Source organism: Procambarus clarkii, chromosome 89, assembly GCF_040958095.1.
Source record: "Procambarus clarkii isolate CNS0578487 chromosome 89, FALCON_Pclarkii_2.0, whole genome shotgun sequence".
Taxonomy (NCBI): Eukaryota; Metazoa; Arthropoda; class Malacostraca; order Decapoda; family Cambaridae; genus Procambarus; species Procambarus clarkii.
In genome coordinates, this window is record NC_091238.1 from 4,112,108 (window position 1) to 4,131,166 (window position 19,059).

At 46.9% G+C, this 19,059-nt stretch overlaps 1 protein-coding gene across 1 annotated transcript in view; it reads left to right on the top strand.

Moving 5' to 3' along the window:
- The window catches only part of LOC123773279 (uncharacterized), a gene marked incomplete in the record, with an annotated part of 416,855 nt that overhangs the window by 376,330 nt on the left and 21,466 nt on the right, over positions 1–19,059 (top strand). Inside the window, 1 exon segment of the mRNA XM_069317846.1 lies at positions 15,925–15,976. Coding sequence (XP_069173947.1) covers positions 15,925–15,976 — 52 coding nt within the window.

Consider the following 19,059-nt stretch of genomic DNA (forward strand, 5'->3'; position numbering starts at 1 on the left):
GCTCGGTTGACCGATGGATGTCTTCTGAGTTCTAACTCACCTTGTGCAAGTTTGAAAATTGTTCTGTGCCCTTGTCTCAGGGTGTCAGTCACCTGTTTTGCCTCTGTCATGCTTCTTGTTGGGTCAATGACACCTTTGACTGGAACCTTGCGAGACGTGTTCTATGCTCGTGCTCCAGTTTACATATTCTATTGTCACTGAGATTTAAGTTCAGGCGGCAACCGCATTGCATGTCAAGTTTATGTTGCTGCAACGTACTAGATTGGTTGCCTGCTTGGATGCCCCAGTGCTGTCCCGTTTTGGTTAAAGGGACCTGGATTTGGGGGTTGTTAGTCACTTCGATTTTGGTTCTATCCACGCCTGCAAGTCCTTACCAAGTTGGCGTTGTTCGCCCTGTTCCTCCCCCCCTCCCCTTTGCTCTCAGCTCCCAAACATCTGAGGGTGTCAGAGTCAGGGAGGGGTTTGGTTGGTGGGCGGCTTTGGGGGCTGCCCCTTTCCAGTCGGAGATGGAGGCATTCGAGTCTGCTCTTCCTGCCGGGGCTTCTGGGTCCTACCAGCAAACTCACTTCTTTGCTACCTTTCCCCCTGGACTCTGCCGTGTCTCAACCATTTAACTGCGCAACGCGCCTGCAGGCCCACATCTGCAGTGCTCTACGCGCCTCCGGGTATTTGTATTTTTCACATTTCATTCAAAACTCCCGCGGCTACATGGGGTTCACATCGGCTTCCTCAGGGCTCTTGTAAACAGACGCCATCTTAAAAAAAAATTGTGGTCCACATTCCCAGGTGTGAAAGCCTCAGTAGTGAGTGAGCAACCAAGGCTGGCGCTCGCAGCATGAGCGCACAGCATGGGAGCCGGTCGGCCGAGCGGACAGCACGCTGGACTTGTGATCCTGTGGTCCTGGGTTCGATCCCAGGCGCCGGCGAGAAACAATGGGCAGAGTTTTTCACCCTATGCCCCTGTTACCTAGCAGTAAAATAGGTACCTGGGTGTTAGTCAGCTGTCACGGGCTGCTTCCTGGGGGTGGAGGCCTGGTCGAAGACCGGGCCGCGGGGACACTAAAAAGCCCCGAAATCATCTCAAGATAACCTCAAGATAGCATTGCTGTTCAGCGTGTGACCACAGCATCGCATAATAATGTCAAAATATATATATAACTTGTATTATTTACCCATGATAGTATAATAGAAGAGCCTGAGTGTGATAATGACTGGGTACAAATGTGAGTGATTCAATGCTGTTCACGACGTTCACAGCGCTAGCCACAGCACCACAGCATTATTTCGTCCATCTAGGAATCTTCAAACAACTTCTTAGGTTCGTTTTTCAAAATAAACCTGTGGTCAATTATTCATTTACAGGAATTAGTGACCAGGATTGTGATAATAGCAGGATTGTGGTTATAATTAGCATTGTACGTAGTATTGTGGAAGGAGGAATTTTGGTGAGGGAGGGAGGGAGGGAGAGAATTGAGGTAGCATCACTGTGTGTGGCAGCCACTCTTGTTTTGCTCACCATACTAGCTTAGTGGTTCGCTATGGGGAACACATATGCACATGGGTATATACAGTGTGTGTGTGTATATAGTGTAATAACAGCAACAGGATTATGTTGAGGGGAGCTATTTTGGTCGTAATCATAGTGTCGTCTGCTGTGTGATTTCTCGTGCAGTGTATGGTGGCCACTGTACTGTTTGGACACAATACCGGCTTACTTGCATAGTTCTGATAGATAAAACATGTAGATAGGTATATATAATACGTGTAAATAGTGTAATAAAAACAATAACAGTATGGTGGGAGGAGCAGTGTTGGCGAGTAAGATGTTGGAGTGAGGGAGGGCTGGCTGGGTGTGGCAGCTCACACTTACGGTGTTCTGAATGTGTTGATGGTGAATGTATATAGTGTGTGACAGTGTATAGTGTGTAAATAGATTGTATATATACATAAATTAGCATGATACAAGGTAAATATGTGCAACATATGTGTACACAAGTGTCATGCATGTAACAGTGTCTTTGGACAGTACAGATGTTTTACTGCCATAATATAGTGTACATGTTCATTATACATAGGATTAGCACGTACAAACAAATAAAATAGGTTTGGAACTGTGCACAAAATATGAACAAATATGTATTCGCGGCAACTCGCACGCGCCGCCCTGGGCGCCCTACTGGCCCCAGGAGTGTACGTCACTGGGAACAATAACATCACACGCCAACTTACGGACCCCATAGCAGCCAAAGTAAGTACAATTTTATTTTTTTGACATACCCATACTAGGGGAAGGGTTTTTGACACTTTAAAAAACAAAAGAATTTTTTCCAGAGAATTTATTTCCTGCGCACTAGGGGGTGTCATATTTGGAAGCCGAGCAGTTAAGGGGTTAAAGGGCAAAGGGCGTGGAGGATGGCTGTGCCCCGGGGCCTGGTTTGGCGGCTCCTGGGGCTGGGGAGGAGTTGACCTGGGGGCTTGAGCCCCCTTTGATTCCGCTTGGGTTTTGGTGCCCTCTTTGCAGAGGTTTGTTGTTGCAGGGGGAGGGATTTTCTTACCCCCCTTCCCCGTATGAGCATGATTTGGTGTCGGCTCCTCCCCGGGTTCGATTCAGGGGTTCCCTTGGGTGCCATAGCTCCTTCTTTCCAGAGGTTTTCTGCTTCTCGAATCCCACCTAAGGAGGTTCAGGAGGCTCTTGTGGTTTACCTCCTGCGTGACCCTGATTTTACCTCTCTGATGGATTTGTCCTTGTTTGAGTACAGTTCTTCTTCCCCATATTGGGTGCGTTATGAAATTCCAGAGTCATCCTGACTTGCAGACTGCCCTTTCTTTTTGCAGGAAACATGGCATGGGTTTTGTCAGATATTCATATTCGAATGGTGGGAGGCTGCTACCATTGTGCAGGTTTACATGGGGGTGAGTTTGAGAGCCTTAACCCTTAAAGTGCGTATCACGTCATATGACGTGCTGGACGTTGTTCCAGTCAACTGCGCATCACGTCATATGATGTGTTGGAGCACTACGCAAGATTTAAACAGCCCGCGGATACACGGGGTTCACCACACCTTCATCAGGGCTCTTGTAAACAGACGCCATTTTAAAAAAAAATCGTGGGCCAAACTTCCGGGTGTTATTGGCCTCAGTATTGAGTGAGCAACCAAGCCTGATGCATGCAGCATGAGCTAACAGCACTGCTGTTCAGCTTGTGACCACAGCATCGCCTAAAAATGCCAAATTATACTTGTTCATGCTATTATGTAGCGATGATATTATTACAGAAGACCCCTGACTGTGATAAAATTGACCAGGGTTCTGATAATAGGAGGATTGTGGTGATATTTAGCGCTGTGCGCCATGGAGGGAGGAGTAATGCTGTGGGAGGGAGGGTGGTGGCGATGTCTTCTGACTGTGTGTGGCCACCTTTTATTGACTGCACTCACCATACCAGCTTAGTGGTTCGCTATAGTGAACACAAATGTAGATACTTATATATAACGTGTGTATAGAGGGTATAAACAGCAAGAGAAGGTTGGGAGCCGCCATTTTGGTGAGGGCGGTGGAGTCGTCTGCACGACGCCACCGTGCAGACGACGGTGTTGTTTACTGGTTACCACGATGGTCTTTGGGCACCATACCAGTTTATTTGTACAAGTATGGTGAATAAAACGGGTAGATATTTATATATGTGTGTATATAGCGTAATAACACCACACAATATTGTTGGAGGAGAAATATTAGTGCGTCTGGCCTTGAGGGCGGCAGCCATCAGCTGACTGTGTGAAGTCCTACGTCTTTGTGCCTTTACTCACCGTACAAGCTTAGATGTACAGTTATGGTGAACAAAACATGTAGATACTGTACTTATATATAACGTCTGTATATAGTGAATTATAGCAAAAACAGTATTGTGGGAGGAGAATGTGGGCGAGTCAGATGACTTGAGGGAGGGCGGGAGTGTTTGGCTGGTACACGGCAGTCAATAGTTTTTCCTCGTTATTTTTTGACTCATAATAGCTACTTAGTGGTTCGTTATAGTGAACAAAACATGCAGATACTTATATATAACCTGTGCTTATAGTGTAATAACCGACAAAGTATTTGTTCACTGATTGATGAACATAATTGAATCAACAATATGCACACCATATTTTTGAGTACAGCAATGATTCACTCATTTTATTATATAAATATATCAAACTACACACTATTGAATAATATTACAGCAAAAAACTATGAAAAATCAGAGACATTGAAATAATTAGGTAATTATCTCTTTGTGGCAACTCCGGCCTGACAGCTGGCGAGCAACAGACCGCCTGGGACGCACGCTCAGTCAGCGCCTATTTTTTTGCCAGACTTCCCCGCCCTATAGCGGGCAATATATGCCACTTAAGATTTTTTTATTATTTTTCCTGTGATCAGTGAACACAAATTAACAGGTTAGGAAGAATTTTTTTTTTTTTTTTCAAAATTACATGTGCCTGTGGGGAAGAAAGGATATACCCCTAGCATGTTAAGGGTTAATGCATGCTTGAAAGCTCCTTGGCTTTCCTCAGGATGTTGGCCTTGTACAACTGCATGTGCTGGTACCCAACTAATCACTGTCTTTGGCGAATGAGGACTTTCACACTCGTGGGCATTTGGCCTCAGTTTTGCGCTTCTTTTCCCTTCCCGAGTTGTCCTCGGACTGGCTGGCTGAGTTGTCCTCGGACTGGCACTCAACGCATAGCGTTGAGTGCCGGGCCTTCGTCTGGGATGCTGGCTTCAGCAGCTAGGGCATTGGCTCTCTGTTGAAGCTGTTTGCACCGATTCTCAGGGAGGCGGTGCTCTGTTCTTTGCCTCTTGCCTCACATGTCGCCAGGCTGTGCTCGTTCTCTCCTTGGAATCCGCTTGGGCTCTGGCTCTTAAGTTTTCATCCCCTTTTTGTCCATTGCTGTTTATGGAAACTGCTGTCACTCAGTTTTTGCAGGTGGCATTGTCTAGTTGTCATCCTGTGTCGGATTTGTTGCTTCTCCGGGGTGGCGGTTCTCCGGCATCTCGACAGAGCAGTGCCAGGGCTTGGGGTGCATTCATTCAGAGTGGGCCTTTGGTGCCAGTTTCTGAACCGGTGCTTCCTTCGGAGCCGGTGTCATCTGTTCTGGAGTTGCTCCATTGACAGGGGTGGATATTAAAATCCCCCCAGATTTGTTGGGGGGGAAGAGTCTTGCGCTGTTTGCTCACATCTGGTCCCATGATTTGTGGGCATTTCGGGTCATGTCCTCTGGCCTGTGATGGTGTTGTGGGGCTCCTCCTCCTCCTCTGGGGATTCGGAGCTGGCGGGGAACGCTTCTTTCCCTTTGCTCCGTTGGGTCATCGTGGAGTGGGTGCGCTTGGGTGTGGTCAAAATGACCTCATCCCATGGGTGGGTTTCCCGCCTGTTTCCTGTGCCGAAACGGGACTGGATGTGCAGTTCATTCTGAACTTGAACCGTCTGAACCCCTAGATTCCGTGCCCCTACTTTTCCATGACCACTCTGTCCTTGGTCCGGCTTCTTTTGGAGCCGGGTACTTGGATGGTGTCTCTGGACCTCTGCAGATGGTGTGTCTGGATGGATATTGGCATGTCCCGAATAATCCGGGGTTCAAGGTCTGGCTAGGTTGAGTTCTAGGGTAGCAGGCTTAAAACTTTAGTTGCCTTCCTTTTGGCTTGAATCTGGCACCTCGCTTATTCATGCGTCTTACCCAGGTCATAGTGATCCAGCATCTCTTCTAGCATACCTTACAAAGTGATTTTTTCAAGACTACCTTACAAATTGATCTTTTCCTATAATCTTTTCAAGACTACCTTACATTTCACAAGCTTTACTACATACCACCTACAAGTACCAAACTCAAGGGTGTACGTGAAAGTGTTATTGGCAAGCACACAGAACTAAGAAACAGGAAGGGAAAATCTGTTTGTTCCTGGTGCATCGATAGCAAAGTCACACTGTGTACAATAGACTGCTTCATTGATTATCACTTACTTCCAAAGTACTGAGTGTAATACAGTGTGTTACTGTGTAAATAGTGTGTGAAACTGTACATATTGTAATTTTGGTGAATTTTGAACAAGTAATATTGTGACTAAACATTTATTATGGACACATTACTGCCGTATGTATCACAGTTCCATGGAACATTATGAACATTCTAATGTATATATATTGTAAAGGACACAAATTTGCATCATATACCATAAAAAACAAACAAAAAATGGATTGGAAATACATAGAACTGAACTGAAAATATATTTGTGCCAACTCTTTTTTTTTATTTCATTATTTTTTTATTTCCCGCATATTTTTTTATTTCCCGCACGAGGCAGAAACAAATGGGCAAAGTTTCTTTCACCCTGAATGCCCCTGTTACCTAGCAGTAAATAGGTACCTGGGAGTTAGTCGGCTGTCACGGGCTGCTTCCTGGGGGTGGAGGCCTGGTCGAGGACCGGGCCGCGGGGACACTAAAGCCCCGAAATAATCTCAAGATAACCTCAAGATATAACTCGTGGTGCATGAATGGTCCATGCGACCACATCTGGGAGCTTCACACATGGCCGACCAGTCCATGATGATGTCACATGTCTCCTGCTCCACATCCCCACAGCCAAAGTAAGTGAAATTTTTTATTTTTTGTTTACATGTACATGTTCAGGGAAGGAAATTTATCATGTTAAAAAGATAAAAAAAGTTTGTGAACACTTCATTTTCGGTGCACTGGAGGAATGTTCCAATAAACGAAGCTCATCACATTGGTTAATAATCTTATGGATGTCTGTGGGGATGCACGTTGCATCCAAAATTAAAATATTTGTTAAAAATTCCATTTGTTGTATGATCATTTTAGAACTAGTTTGAAAATGTACGCCATTAGATTGCGAACAATTTGATATCAGAATGAACAATGTTGCATTAAAAGTGAGGTGAGAAAACAGAACAGAGTATACACAACTTGTGTATAATGCCCATGGGTAACGCTCGGCCGATTTCTGGGTTTGCTGTGGGTTGCACGCTGAGCTTTTTGGCCTTGTATGCATATATCCCTTTAGAGAATTATATTGTGAACAATTTGATACTAAAATTAACGATTTAACACAAAAATTGACGTGAGAAAACTGAAAACAGTATACACATTTTAGTGCAGGTGTTGGTGTGTAGATGTGGGCTCGCTCACGGGAAATGCTCGGCCGATTTGCAGGTTTGCCGAGTGTGGCACGCCGGGCATTTTGACCTTATATGCATATATATTCCTTTAGAGAATTCTATCATTAACAATTTGGTAGAAGAATAAACGACGTAGCATAAAAATTGAGGTGGGAAACTGAACAGAGTATACACATTTTAGTGGTGGTGTGCGGTTGGGTGCTCGCTCACTGTAACGCTCGCCTGATTTTCGGGTTTACTGCAGGTTTCATGCCAGGCTTTTTTTACCTTATATGCATATATCCCTTTAGAGAATTTTATTGCAATTTATTTTATTTTTTTTTTATAGGGGTTAAAACAAACCCCTGTTCTGGGGTTTGTTTTGACTAACAACTAAAATAGACAAACGAGTGGGCAGAACTCCCTGAATGAAGATGAGCAAATGAGCATTACGTCACATGAGCCGCCCCGTATGTCAGCGCAGCCCCCCCCCCCCCTTCCCCGGGAGGGGGAATGGGGAGCCCCAGACCCTGGCCATTCACCCTTCAGTTCTCGGCTGATGTGATTGTGGTTGTTCATGATTGTATGGCTCCAGCTCCAGATTCTCTCTTGTGTTGTGCTGTACCTTGGGATCAGTACTGCTCTTACAGTGGCATGCAAGCTGGGAGTATTATTCACAGGTACTCAGGCTGCATGTGCTTAGAGTTCCCTTCCCTGTAAGTACTACAAGTACTGTCCTTGGGGGCTTGGGGTTATCTTCCACAAGTCACCTTGGGGTCTACTTCCGTTGGTCTTTTGCTGCTCGGTGATTGACCACCACGAGTGTGTTGGGGGGATTTTTCCTCCCTTGTTTACCTTGGGGTATGTGGTAGGTTTTGCACTGGTGGGGTGCAGGGTACTGCACAGCTAGTTTTCACCCATTACTGTGGCTGGCTTTGTTCCTTCTGAGTATGTTGCCCTCTTACGGGGTTTTTCTTTTTCTTTTTGTTTCTGCCTGGTCCGGGGTCTGCCTTTTTTCCCTCTTCCCCCAGTTATATTAGGGGTCTTGACCTCCGGTGTTTGGTGGTACCCCCTGCTTGGCCCCCGTGAGATGACAATCATCTAAATTTCTTATCCTTCCTATTATCTTAGCATCATCAGCAAACATGTTCATATAATTCTGTATACCAACTGGTAGATCATTTATGTAGACAATAAACATCACTGGTGCAAGAACTGAACCCTGTGGTACTCCACTTGTGACATTTCTCCAGTTCGATACATTGCCTCTGATCACTGCCCTCATTTTTATATCAGTCAGAAAATTTTTCATCCATGTTAGAAGCTTACCTGTCACCCCTTACCTTACCTTACCTGTCCAGTTTCCAGAACAACCTCTTATGTGGAACTCTGTCGAAAGCCTTTTTTAGGTCCAGATTGATGCAGTCAACCCAACCATCTCTTTCCTGTAATATCTCTGTGGCTGAGGACTTGCGCTCATGGCTTGTTGGCTTCGGTCCTGCATTTCTTTTCCCTCCTGGAACTATCATCGGATTGGCTTGTGAAGGATGCAGAGGCGCTTGGGGTTGTTCCAGGGTCTGGTGCCTTGGTCTTGGCTGCACTGCTGAAGGTGTTTGCACTGATCTTGCAAGGTGCGGTGTCGTGGTTTTTCACTGCGCACCTCACGTGTCGGCAGGTTGTGCTCACCTCATTCCTGGAATCTGCTTGGGCCATGGCTCTTAGGTTTTCTTCGCTCTTTTGTCCTTTGCTGTTTGAGAACTCTGCTGTTGAGTGGTATTTGCAGGCGGCGGCTTTTAGCTGTCGTCCGATGTCCGACTTGTTGGTTCTTCGGGGTTCCCAGGGGGAAGGTTCCACCCGAAAGAGTCATGCCAGGGCTTGGGGTTCTGCTCGTCGGGGTAGGCCACAGGTGCTAGGTTCGGAGCCAGTGTTGCCTTCGATTCCATGTGTGTCTGGTCGGTGCGGTGATCGCTCTGTGTGCAGGTCAGGTTCTCGTAAGGGGTGTCGGCCCTTTCGTGGGGGTAGGCTTGCTCTGTTTGCCCGCACCTGATCTCACAATTTGGGGGCTTTTGGGGTTGTTTCCTGTGGCCTGCGGTGATATTGGGTGGGCCTTTCTCCTTCGGGGGGTTTAGGGCTGGCGAGGCAGGCCTCTTCTCCTGCGCCCTGTCAGGTCATCTCAGAGTGGGTGTGCTTGGGTGTGGTCTAAACAACGATGTCTCTTAGGTGGGTTTCCAGCCTGTTCCCAGCACCGAAACGAGACTGTGTGGACCTGCGGTTCATTCTGGACTTGTCCAGAATGTATCGGACAATGTATCGGACTTGGCAATGTATCGGACTGGAGAAATGTCACAAGTAGAGTATCACAGGGTTCAGTTCTTGCACCAGTGATGTTTATTGTCTACATAAATGATCTACCAGTTGGTATACAGAATTATATGAACATGTTTGCTGATGATGCTAAGATAATAGGAAGGATAAGAAATTTAGACGATTGTCATGCCCTTCAAGAAGACCTGGACAAAATATGTATATGGAGCACCACTTGGCAAATGGAATTTAATGTTAATAAATTCCATGTTATGGAATGTGGAATAGGAGAACATAGACCCCACTCAACCTATATATTATGTGAGAAATCTTTAAAGAATTCTGATAAAGAAAGAGATCTAGGGGTGGTTCTAGATAGAAAACTATCACCTGAGGATCACATAAAGAATATTGTGCGAGGAGCCTATGCCACGCTTTCTAACTTTAGAATTGCTCTTAAATACGTGGATGGTGATATACTAAAGAAATTGTTCACGACTTTTGTTAGGCCAAAGCTAGAATATGCAGCTGTTGTGTGGTGCCCATATCTTAAGAAGCACATCAACAAACTGGAAAAGGTGCAAAGACATGCTATTAAGTGGCTCCCAGAACTGAAGGGCAAGAGCTACGAGGAGAGGTTAGAGGCATTAAATATGCCAAAACTAGAAGACAGAAGAAAAAGAGGTGATATGATCACTACGTACAAAATAGTAACAGGAATTGATAAAATCGATAGGGAAGATTTCCTGAGACCTGGAACTTCAAGAACAAGAGGTCATAGATTTAAACTAGCTAAACAAAGATATCGGAGAAATATAAGAAAATTCACTTTCGCAAACAAAGTGGCAGACAGTTGGAACAAGTTGGGTGAGAAGATCGTGGAGGCCAAGATCGTCAGTAGTTTGAAAGCGTTATATGACAGAGTGCTGGAAAGACGGGACACCATGAGCATAGCTCTCATCCTGTAACTACACTTAGGTAATTACCTCATAACACAAAAGAGGTGGATCTCCTGAATGACTCTAGCATGGGTTGGACATGCCTATGAGTGAGACCGGAAGGGTTGAAAAGGGACAGTCACCAGTGTGCCGACAGTCTCATATTTGTACATAAATATACCTAAATAGACAGGTACATAACATCTCTGCATCCAGCGCCCAGCAGAAAGACGCCAGACCGCAGAAACTCGTCTGTCGAACTGAGGCACGAACGTGACACGACCCAACAATGCCAAGAAGATCCCGGGAGCACCGCCAGGTGAAGAAGCTAGAGCCGGACACGCAGGAGAGCAGGGTAGAGGCGAAGGAGGGGGCCCACACCCATGACACAGGGGAAAACCTCGGCGTCCTCCCCACAGCTGTAATCCAGGACACCCCCGGAGCGACGGGGCACATACCGGAGAAGGGAGAAGAGCGATAGGCGAAGTACCCAAGAAAAAAGGATGCAAAACACCAGCACTGAAACACACCGCTCAGACCAAAACAAACCCCGCATGGCGCATGCGCAGGACACGCTGGCCAAACCGCACAACCCGGTCTGCGGGAAGGCGCCAACTAGGACTACTGCACAAGAAAAGTAGCCAAACAGAACAGAACCCTAGGGAACCGCTAATTATTTGAGATATACACAAGAGTTGTTAATTCTTTTACAATTAGAAAAAACAACCCATCACACTCGACAGGAGCCAAAAGAGGAAGCAGCGACAACATAACTGGCCAACGAAGCGAAGACAAGGAGCCCAATGGGAACCCAACCGGGCCACGAGTAGCCTAACTGGGCTACAAGTAGCCCAATCCGGCGACCCGGACTAGGAGCAGACAAACATTCCAATAATACGGGAAGTAGCGAAAACGTACCCCGAACCTTCGAGAACACAGAAGCAAACACCAGTCCCGAAGGCACACAAAGAAACAGTCGCACCCAAGACCAAAATTCACGTTGAACCCCAATAATGGGTAAGCATGGCGAAGATACCATCCCAAAAAAGAGAGAGGCAACATGTCCTGGGCTAACATTTGGGTGCGGGGATTTTGGAGGTCGAACAGGGTCCTGGCTGCTCGACATCTCGTGAACGTTCCTTGGCCTAGTCGAGCCTGTGTCGCTTTGGGTAAGTGTTTGCAGCCAGTTGTCTCGACTTCATGTTGAGGCGTGAGCAGTGACCGCCTCCCGGGTAAGTCCCTCTACTTTTCCTCTGTGGGTAGTTAGATCTGGGGAGTCGAATGGGCTTCCCCCAGAAAACCAGCCTTTTCGACTTTTGGTAGCAATTTTCACCAGAATAGGGGTTTGTTTTGAGACGCTTTCTTTTCTGGGTGCCTGACCCGGTCGATGGCAGACATAGAATGCTTCCAACCACACGGGGGTTTCTATAGGCCATTGCTTCCCATGCCTCTCTGAGGGGGACCCAAATTCTGGCTCGTGGTCCCCGGTAGGCCCACAGAACTCCATACACATGACTGATGCCAAAGTCTGACATTAGCATGAGAGCCTGAATAAGCTCTGGGGAGCCTCAGGGTCTCGCCCAGAAAATGGCATTTCATTACATTCAACGCTGGTTTTTTTAGTTTCCCGTTGTCAGAAACTGCATTTTAACAATATAAGAGAAAATAAATTTTTAAAGAATTCATTTTTGGCGCATCACGGGTGCGTCTTATTTAAATGCAGAACAGTGCAGTGGTTAAAGTAACTGGGTGGTCTGTGACTGTCTTTCCTGGGGTTGGAAGCAATTTTGTCTGATTGTGTGCATTGGGATTGCATGACTAGCTATTCTATTAGCAAATAGGCACACCATTGTTTCTTTCTAGTTACCCATTTTCCATGGCTTAGTCTCGAGGGCTGGGACTTTTGTGTTTTGTTTTTGTTTTCATTTTACCCCTTTTTTCTGCTTAGTGGTTCTGCCTTTCACTTTATTAGGTCCTCCTAGGGTGTGTGTGGCTGAACCCCTTTGTTGCTCCCTGTGACTTTTCCATTGGGTTTAGGTGGCTAGGTTGCCTGCTCTCTGCTGGGGTTCTACTGGTATAGCATTCCCAATGCCTGGTCTTCCTGCAGGGAGCATACCCCTGCAGGTTCTGAAAATTCTCTATACTGTATTCAGAAAATTTTAATTTTCAGAAAATTCTGAAAAATTCAGTTGTACTACAGTTACCTCTTCCAGCCTCTGAGGGCCTTACATCTGTTGCTGTGTTGCTGGCTTCCTATTTGAGTTTTTCAGGGTTCAGTGCCTTAGTGCCTACCTGAGCCCTCACTCAATGTGTTCACGTACATGATGTCTCTTGGTTGGGGCTTTGTGATCACTGCTCACCAGGCTGGCCAGGGGTGGTGGGGTCCATCCTTCCATCGGGCTCACAGCACGGTGCGGGAATTTGCGGCAGTCTGGCTGTCGTTTCGGAGATTTGGGTCGCTCGGGGGTTCAACCGTTTGGCTCCATTCGGACTGTTCTCTGGTGGTTCATTGCCTAAACTGCAGGGGTTCTCTTTGGTCCTTGCCTCTTTAGGGCTGATTACTTTGAGTGGCTAGTCTGCTGGTTTCTCGGGGTTTGGCTCTCCATGCGATTGACATGGGTTTATCACCATATGTACGGTGATCAGGTGTCTTCGTTGACAATGTCCCACCTGAGAGCTTCGTTTCGTCAGCAGTATGAAGTTTTCCAGGGGTTCTTTCTGCTTTTTCTCTCTCTCTCAATAGGTTGTCTTCTATTTCTGAACAGGTTGTCTTGTCCTTTCTTTCTTGGCTTTTTCAGGACCATCATTTAATGCCTAATGCTGTTGCCTCGTATCATGCGGTGCTGGGGAAGCTGCTGCAGCTTGTGTTCAGGGTGGATGTCACTTCTGCCCCATTCTGTAAGCTGTCTCGTGCTTTGTTTCACCTCAGGCCTGCTCATGTGCCGCCTAAGCTGTCCTGGTCCATGAACAGGGTGCTCTCCTAGCTCTCTCCTCCTTGGTTCGTGGTGGCCCCTTCAGTTCAAGATTGTTTTTCCAAGGCTCTTTCTGTTGGAATTGGCCTTTGGGAATCGGGTTGGTGAGCTTCATGCTCTCTGGCGCAGGGGTTTCTGCTCCTTTGGTCCTGGTAGTCGATTTGTTCGGTTGCAGCCTTCTCCTTCTCCTCCGAGCAGGCAAAGAACGAGACATCTGCTTTCTAGAGGGGTCATTGATGCTTGGTTTGTCAGGCCGGGGGTGCATCATGTGTTGTCACATTGTGGCTCTTCTCTGTTACCTGCGCGCCTCGGCTTCTGTGTCAGGGGATGCACTTAGGGTTGATCCGGCTTCCCTCATTCCCTGTTCCAGGGCTTGGGTCTCCTTGGTCGTCTGCAGGGTTATTAAGTTTTAGCCAGTCTGCGGCCTATCCTCGTTCCTATGACGTTTGGAAGTTTGCTGCACTAGCTTCCGTCTTTGGCAGCATGTCTTGGGCTGATATTTCGGCGCAGGGATTTTGAAGGTCGAACAGGGTCATGGCTGCCCATTATTTTGGTCAACATTCCTGGTCCTAGGCGTTCGTGTGTGGCTTTGGGTTGCAGGTTGCAGCTAGTTATCTTGCCTTCGAGTCGAGGAGCGTGTGGCGTCCTCCTCCTGGGAAAGTCCTTCTTTTCCTTATCGTTGGTTATGTAGCTCTAGAGAGCCGAAGGGGTTCTCCACAGAAAACCAGCATTGAATGTCATGAAATGCCATTTTCTGGGTAAGCCCCAGTGGCTCCCTGGCACCTTGCCTCCCTACGATCAGCGGGTTTCACGTTGTTTTGATTCGTTTGTTTTTTTGGTTTCCTTGGGATTGAAGGGTGTTCTGCCTCTGTTTGGTTTTCGGTTGCAATTCTCTTACCATGTGGGGGTCTGTTTTGTTATGCCTACCTTTCTGGGTGCCTACCTTGAGGTTACCTTGAGATGGTTTTGGGGCTTACCATTCCCGCTGCACAGTCCTCGACCAGGTCTCTTCATTGCTCGACTGGTCAACTAGGCTGACCAGGCCTAACTCTGGTCGATGGGAGATGAGAAAAAAACCCAACCACAGGGGTTTTTCCATGGCCATTACTTCCTGTGCCTCTTTGAGGGGGCCAGTTCCTGGCTCGTGATACCCGGTAGGCTGAACTCATTTGACTAATGCCCTGGTCTAATGAATTGCATATTAGCCCGATAGCTCCAGGGAGCCTCCTTGGCTCACCCAGAAAATGGCGTTTCATTACATTCAATGCTGGGTTTTTGTTATTACACTATATACACATTATTTTTAACTACAGTATCTGCATTTTCATATATGAAAAGGAACCACAAGGATCATGTGCTGAGAATTTATACACAGAACAAGAATCGAATGTCAGCCTATAGGCCAACGGGTGTGTGTGTGGGGCAGGGGCTCACCCATATACATTTTTACATAATTATTTCAATGTGTGTAAAATGATTTTGAAAGTTCATAAGAAACTAATAAACAGTTTTAGTGGATATGATGAAATTAAAATACAACATAGAGCCACATACATACGAGCAGACACTGCCAGCAGTAACTTGCTGCAAGACAGTGCCTCCAATATTCTACACATCTCGCTATGACTAGTAACAGAACTGCTGTTATTACCCCATTCCAATCACAAAATGCCCAATATGAATCTATTTCCACAATGTTATATTGTGAAGGAACATGAGGACCATGAAGGAAGAGACAGACATCTGCTGTCTGTCTCTACCGTACCTCATGCTGTGAATATCATAACTAACATTGTGTTCATTGATATCTGAACGTTGTACATAATCATTATCACAGTCAGGATCATCTATGACACTATCAATGCAAAATAATTAGTTACCTATTTTATTCATCATTACTAAGTGGTGGTGTTGCCCCTAGTTTCACAGCGATGCTGTAAACTTTTCTGCATGTGCCAGCCTTGGTCACTCACTCAGTACTGAAGCTCGCACAGCCAGTACGGATCCTGATGAATATTTTTCAAGTGGGTGTCTGTTTACTGGAGTCCTGAGGCACAGGATTTGAGCCCTGTGTACCCGTGGGAGTTTTGAATCATTACAGATTCAGTCTCCGTCTCCGTACAGATACAGTACAGATAACAGTCTCCGTGGTGTAGTGGTAAGACACTCGCCTGGCATTCCGCGAGCGCTATGTCATGGGTTCGTATCCTGGCCGGGGAGGATTTACTGGGCGCAATTCCTTAACTATAGCCTCTGTTTAACGCAACAGTAAAATGTGTACTTGGATGAAAAAACGATTCTTCGCGGCGGGGATCGTATTCCAGGGACCTGCCCGAAACGCTACGCGTACTAGTGGCTGTACAAGAATGTAACAACTCTTACCTATACAGCACCTAAAAGCACCACATGGCACTTTCCACAACTCAGAATGAGCACCTTAAGGTGCAGTGGTTAAAATAAATCTACAAAAGTTAAGATTCGAAAAAGGAAATTGATTGACTTGATAATATTGAACAGTACAGTATACTAATTCACCTGTTTTATTTTTTTTCAGCCAAGACAGAGCTGGAGATGGAAAATATAAATCTTAATGAATGCAAGTTACAGTGAGTATGGCTATTTGCTTTACATAGTTTTATTACAGTTTTATGTGGACTGACAGCTTATCCTTCAGTCTGTACTTGCTGTACTTTTGAAATACTAAGTAAATTATATCTCTGCAGTATGTTCATAGTATAATTATCATAAATTTACCTGAGGGCCACCATCTCTGATAGCTTCAATGGGGACAGGAATCTGACAGCTTGTTAAAGGTTGCAACCAACATGTGCAAACATTATTAGCTGAGCATTCCGCTCCAATTAATATTCCAGCCCCGCACCTCCGAAGACGAAACACGGGAAGCTGGAAACCTCTGGAAAGACGGAACCAAAGAACCCTTGGGATCACGGAACCAAACCCGGGAAGGGGTGGACACCAAATCCAATTCATACGCGGAGGGAGTGAATGAGAACCCCTCTCCTAGTAACACCAAGCCCCACTCAGGGGGCAAAAAAAACCAGGCGGGCTCCAACGGGGCCCAAGGCCCCCAAGCCAACCCCTCCCCAACCCCAGGAACCTCAGTTAGAGGGCCCGGGGCCGAGCAGTTCTCCTGAGCCCCCACCCCCAAAGAAAAGGCGAGAGCAGCCGAAAAAGCAGGAACAAAGGGGGCCCACTGGCCAGACCCAGAAGCCCAGCCCCGGCTCCGAAACCTTCAGACGTTTAGGAGCCGGCAGTAAGGGGGGGGGGGGCTAAATGAGCAACAGAAGCCGAGATGACTCCCACCCCCAAGTCCGGGTCCCTATAACCAAAATGGGGCAGTCTGAGGGCATCCAGGGCAGTGACTAACCTAGCGCGTTGCAGCAACCTAAAGCGAACATGCATCACCTCAGCTGCCCTCACCCGCATATCAGGCGCAGTAGCCTGGGTGAAATGGAGAATGTACAGACAACACACGTCGCACGACTCTGGGTCAAAACAATCACCGACCCAACAGGCAGCATGGCGGAGGCAAAACCGGTGAGTGTCCCCCTGAGACAAGGGGACAGATAACCTTCAAACTCGCAGGACGCGAGGGTGGACTCAGGGGTCACATCCATTGGACCACGTAGCCCCCGTGGGGTTTTCCAGGGCCCTTAGCCTTGGTAACACGCTAAGGGAAGCCCAGGCAGGGTACTGCGTACCGGCACCCAAAACTACCAACAAACTGCTATAGCTGAACCCCCGGGACGTGTACACTCACGAGGGCCAAGCGGGGAGTACCACCAAATCAAACAAAATTGAGACAAACCCCAAGAACAGTGATGGGGGACCAAACAGGCAGACCCCCCACCAGGCAAAATACAAAAACAAAAGAAAAACCCTGCAAGAGGACAACGTACCCGGGCAGAACAGAGCCGGCCGCTGTTAATGGTGAAAACTAGCTGTGCAGTACCCCGTGCCCCTACCAGTGACGAAAACTACCTCCTACAAACAAGGGCATGAAAAAATCCCAGTTGACCCCAAGGGCAGCCAAGTACCAAGCAGCACACGGCACAGCGGAGGTAGACCCCAAGGCGACCCAGGGAAGGTAGCCCTAAGCCCCAAGGGCAGTACTTACAGGGCACCTAGGGAAGATAACCCTAAGCGCATGCAGCCCGAGCACCGTAAAATAATACTCCTGGCCCACACACCACCGGAAGGGACAGCTCACACCACCAGGCACAGAACTGCAACTGCAAACAGGAGCCAGAGGCACGACCGCACCAGATCCCATCAGCGTGAGAACTAATGGTTGGGTCGCTGACGGTGGAGTCTGGGGCTCCCCCCTTCCTCCTACTGGGAAGGGGGAGGGGTTGCGCAGACGGTGGCGCGGCGACATGACGACGTCATGAGGGCTAATTTTTGTTTGGGGAGTTCTGTCCACCTGTTCGGTCTTCGGTCGCAATAGTTTACCAGAATAGGGGTTTGTTTTGGGGCGCCTACCTTTCTGGGTGCCTGTCCCGGTCGATGGCAGACATAGAATGCCCCCAACCATAAGAGGGGTCTCTATAGGCCATTGCCCCTCGTGCCTCTCTAGAGGGGGCCAGGTTCTGGCTCGTGGTCCCCGGTAGGCAGGAACTCCATGCATTGACCGATGCCAGAAAGTTATACATATCCATTCAGCCTGGATGGCTCCGGGGAGCCGAAGGGGCTCACCCCAGAAAAGCCTCCAGATCTTTAGCCCCTGCTATTGCATTGCTCTTCAACAAGTCACTTGAACTCCAAACCTTTCCAGATAATCTAAAAAAAAGCGAGAGTAACCCCTGTCCACAAATGTGGTGATCTCACTGATGGTAACAACTACAGACCTATATCAATCCTGCCAAACTTGTCAAAAATGTTTGAAAAACTTATCTACAAGCAGCTTTACTCTTATCTAGCCAAACACAATATACTTAGCTCTTGTCAATATGGCTTCAGACCGAAAAAAAGCACTAACGATGCACTTATTAGTATGATTAACTTGATACATGCAGCTCTTGATAAAAATGAGTTCCCTGTTGGGTTATTTGTGGACCTGCATAAGGCTTTTGACACTGTCAACCACCAAACCCTTCTTCTTAAATTACATCATTGTGGGGTCAGAGGTCACTCCCTGCAAAACCTCAAATCTTACCTTACTGAGAGGCTCCAGTATTCTGTGAATAATTCTATTTCTCCCACCCTACCCATCAACATTGGTGTTCCTCAGGGCAGCATACTTGGCCCTCTCCTTTTTCTCATCTACATTAATGACCTTCCAAATGCCTCCCAACATCTCAAACTAATTCTATTTGCTGACGACACAACCTTCATTTATTCCAGTCCTGATCCCCTTGCTCTTAATGGCACAGTAAATACTGAGCTAAATAAAGTCCATCTTTGGCTAACTGCCAACAAACTCACCCTCAACATTGACAAAACTTTCTATATCTTGTTTGGCAATAAATCCTCAAATCAAATAAGTCTCAGGATAAATAATACCCAAATTTGTAACAAAATTTATGGCAAATTCCTTGGCGTTCTCATTGACCACAAACCGAATTTCCAGGGACACATTCTAAATATATCAAAAAGTTTCAAAAACTGTTGGCATTCTTTCTAAGATCAGATATTATGTACGCCGCCCTGCCCTGGTGACGCTCTATTA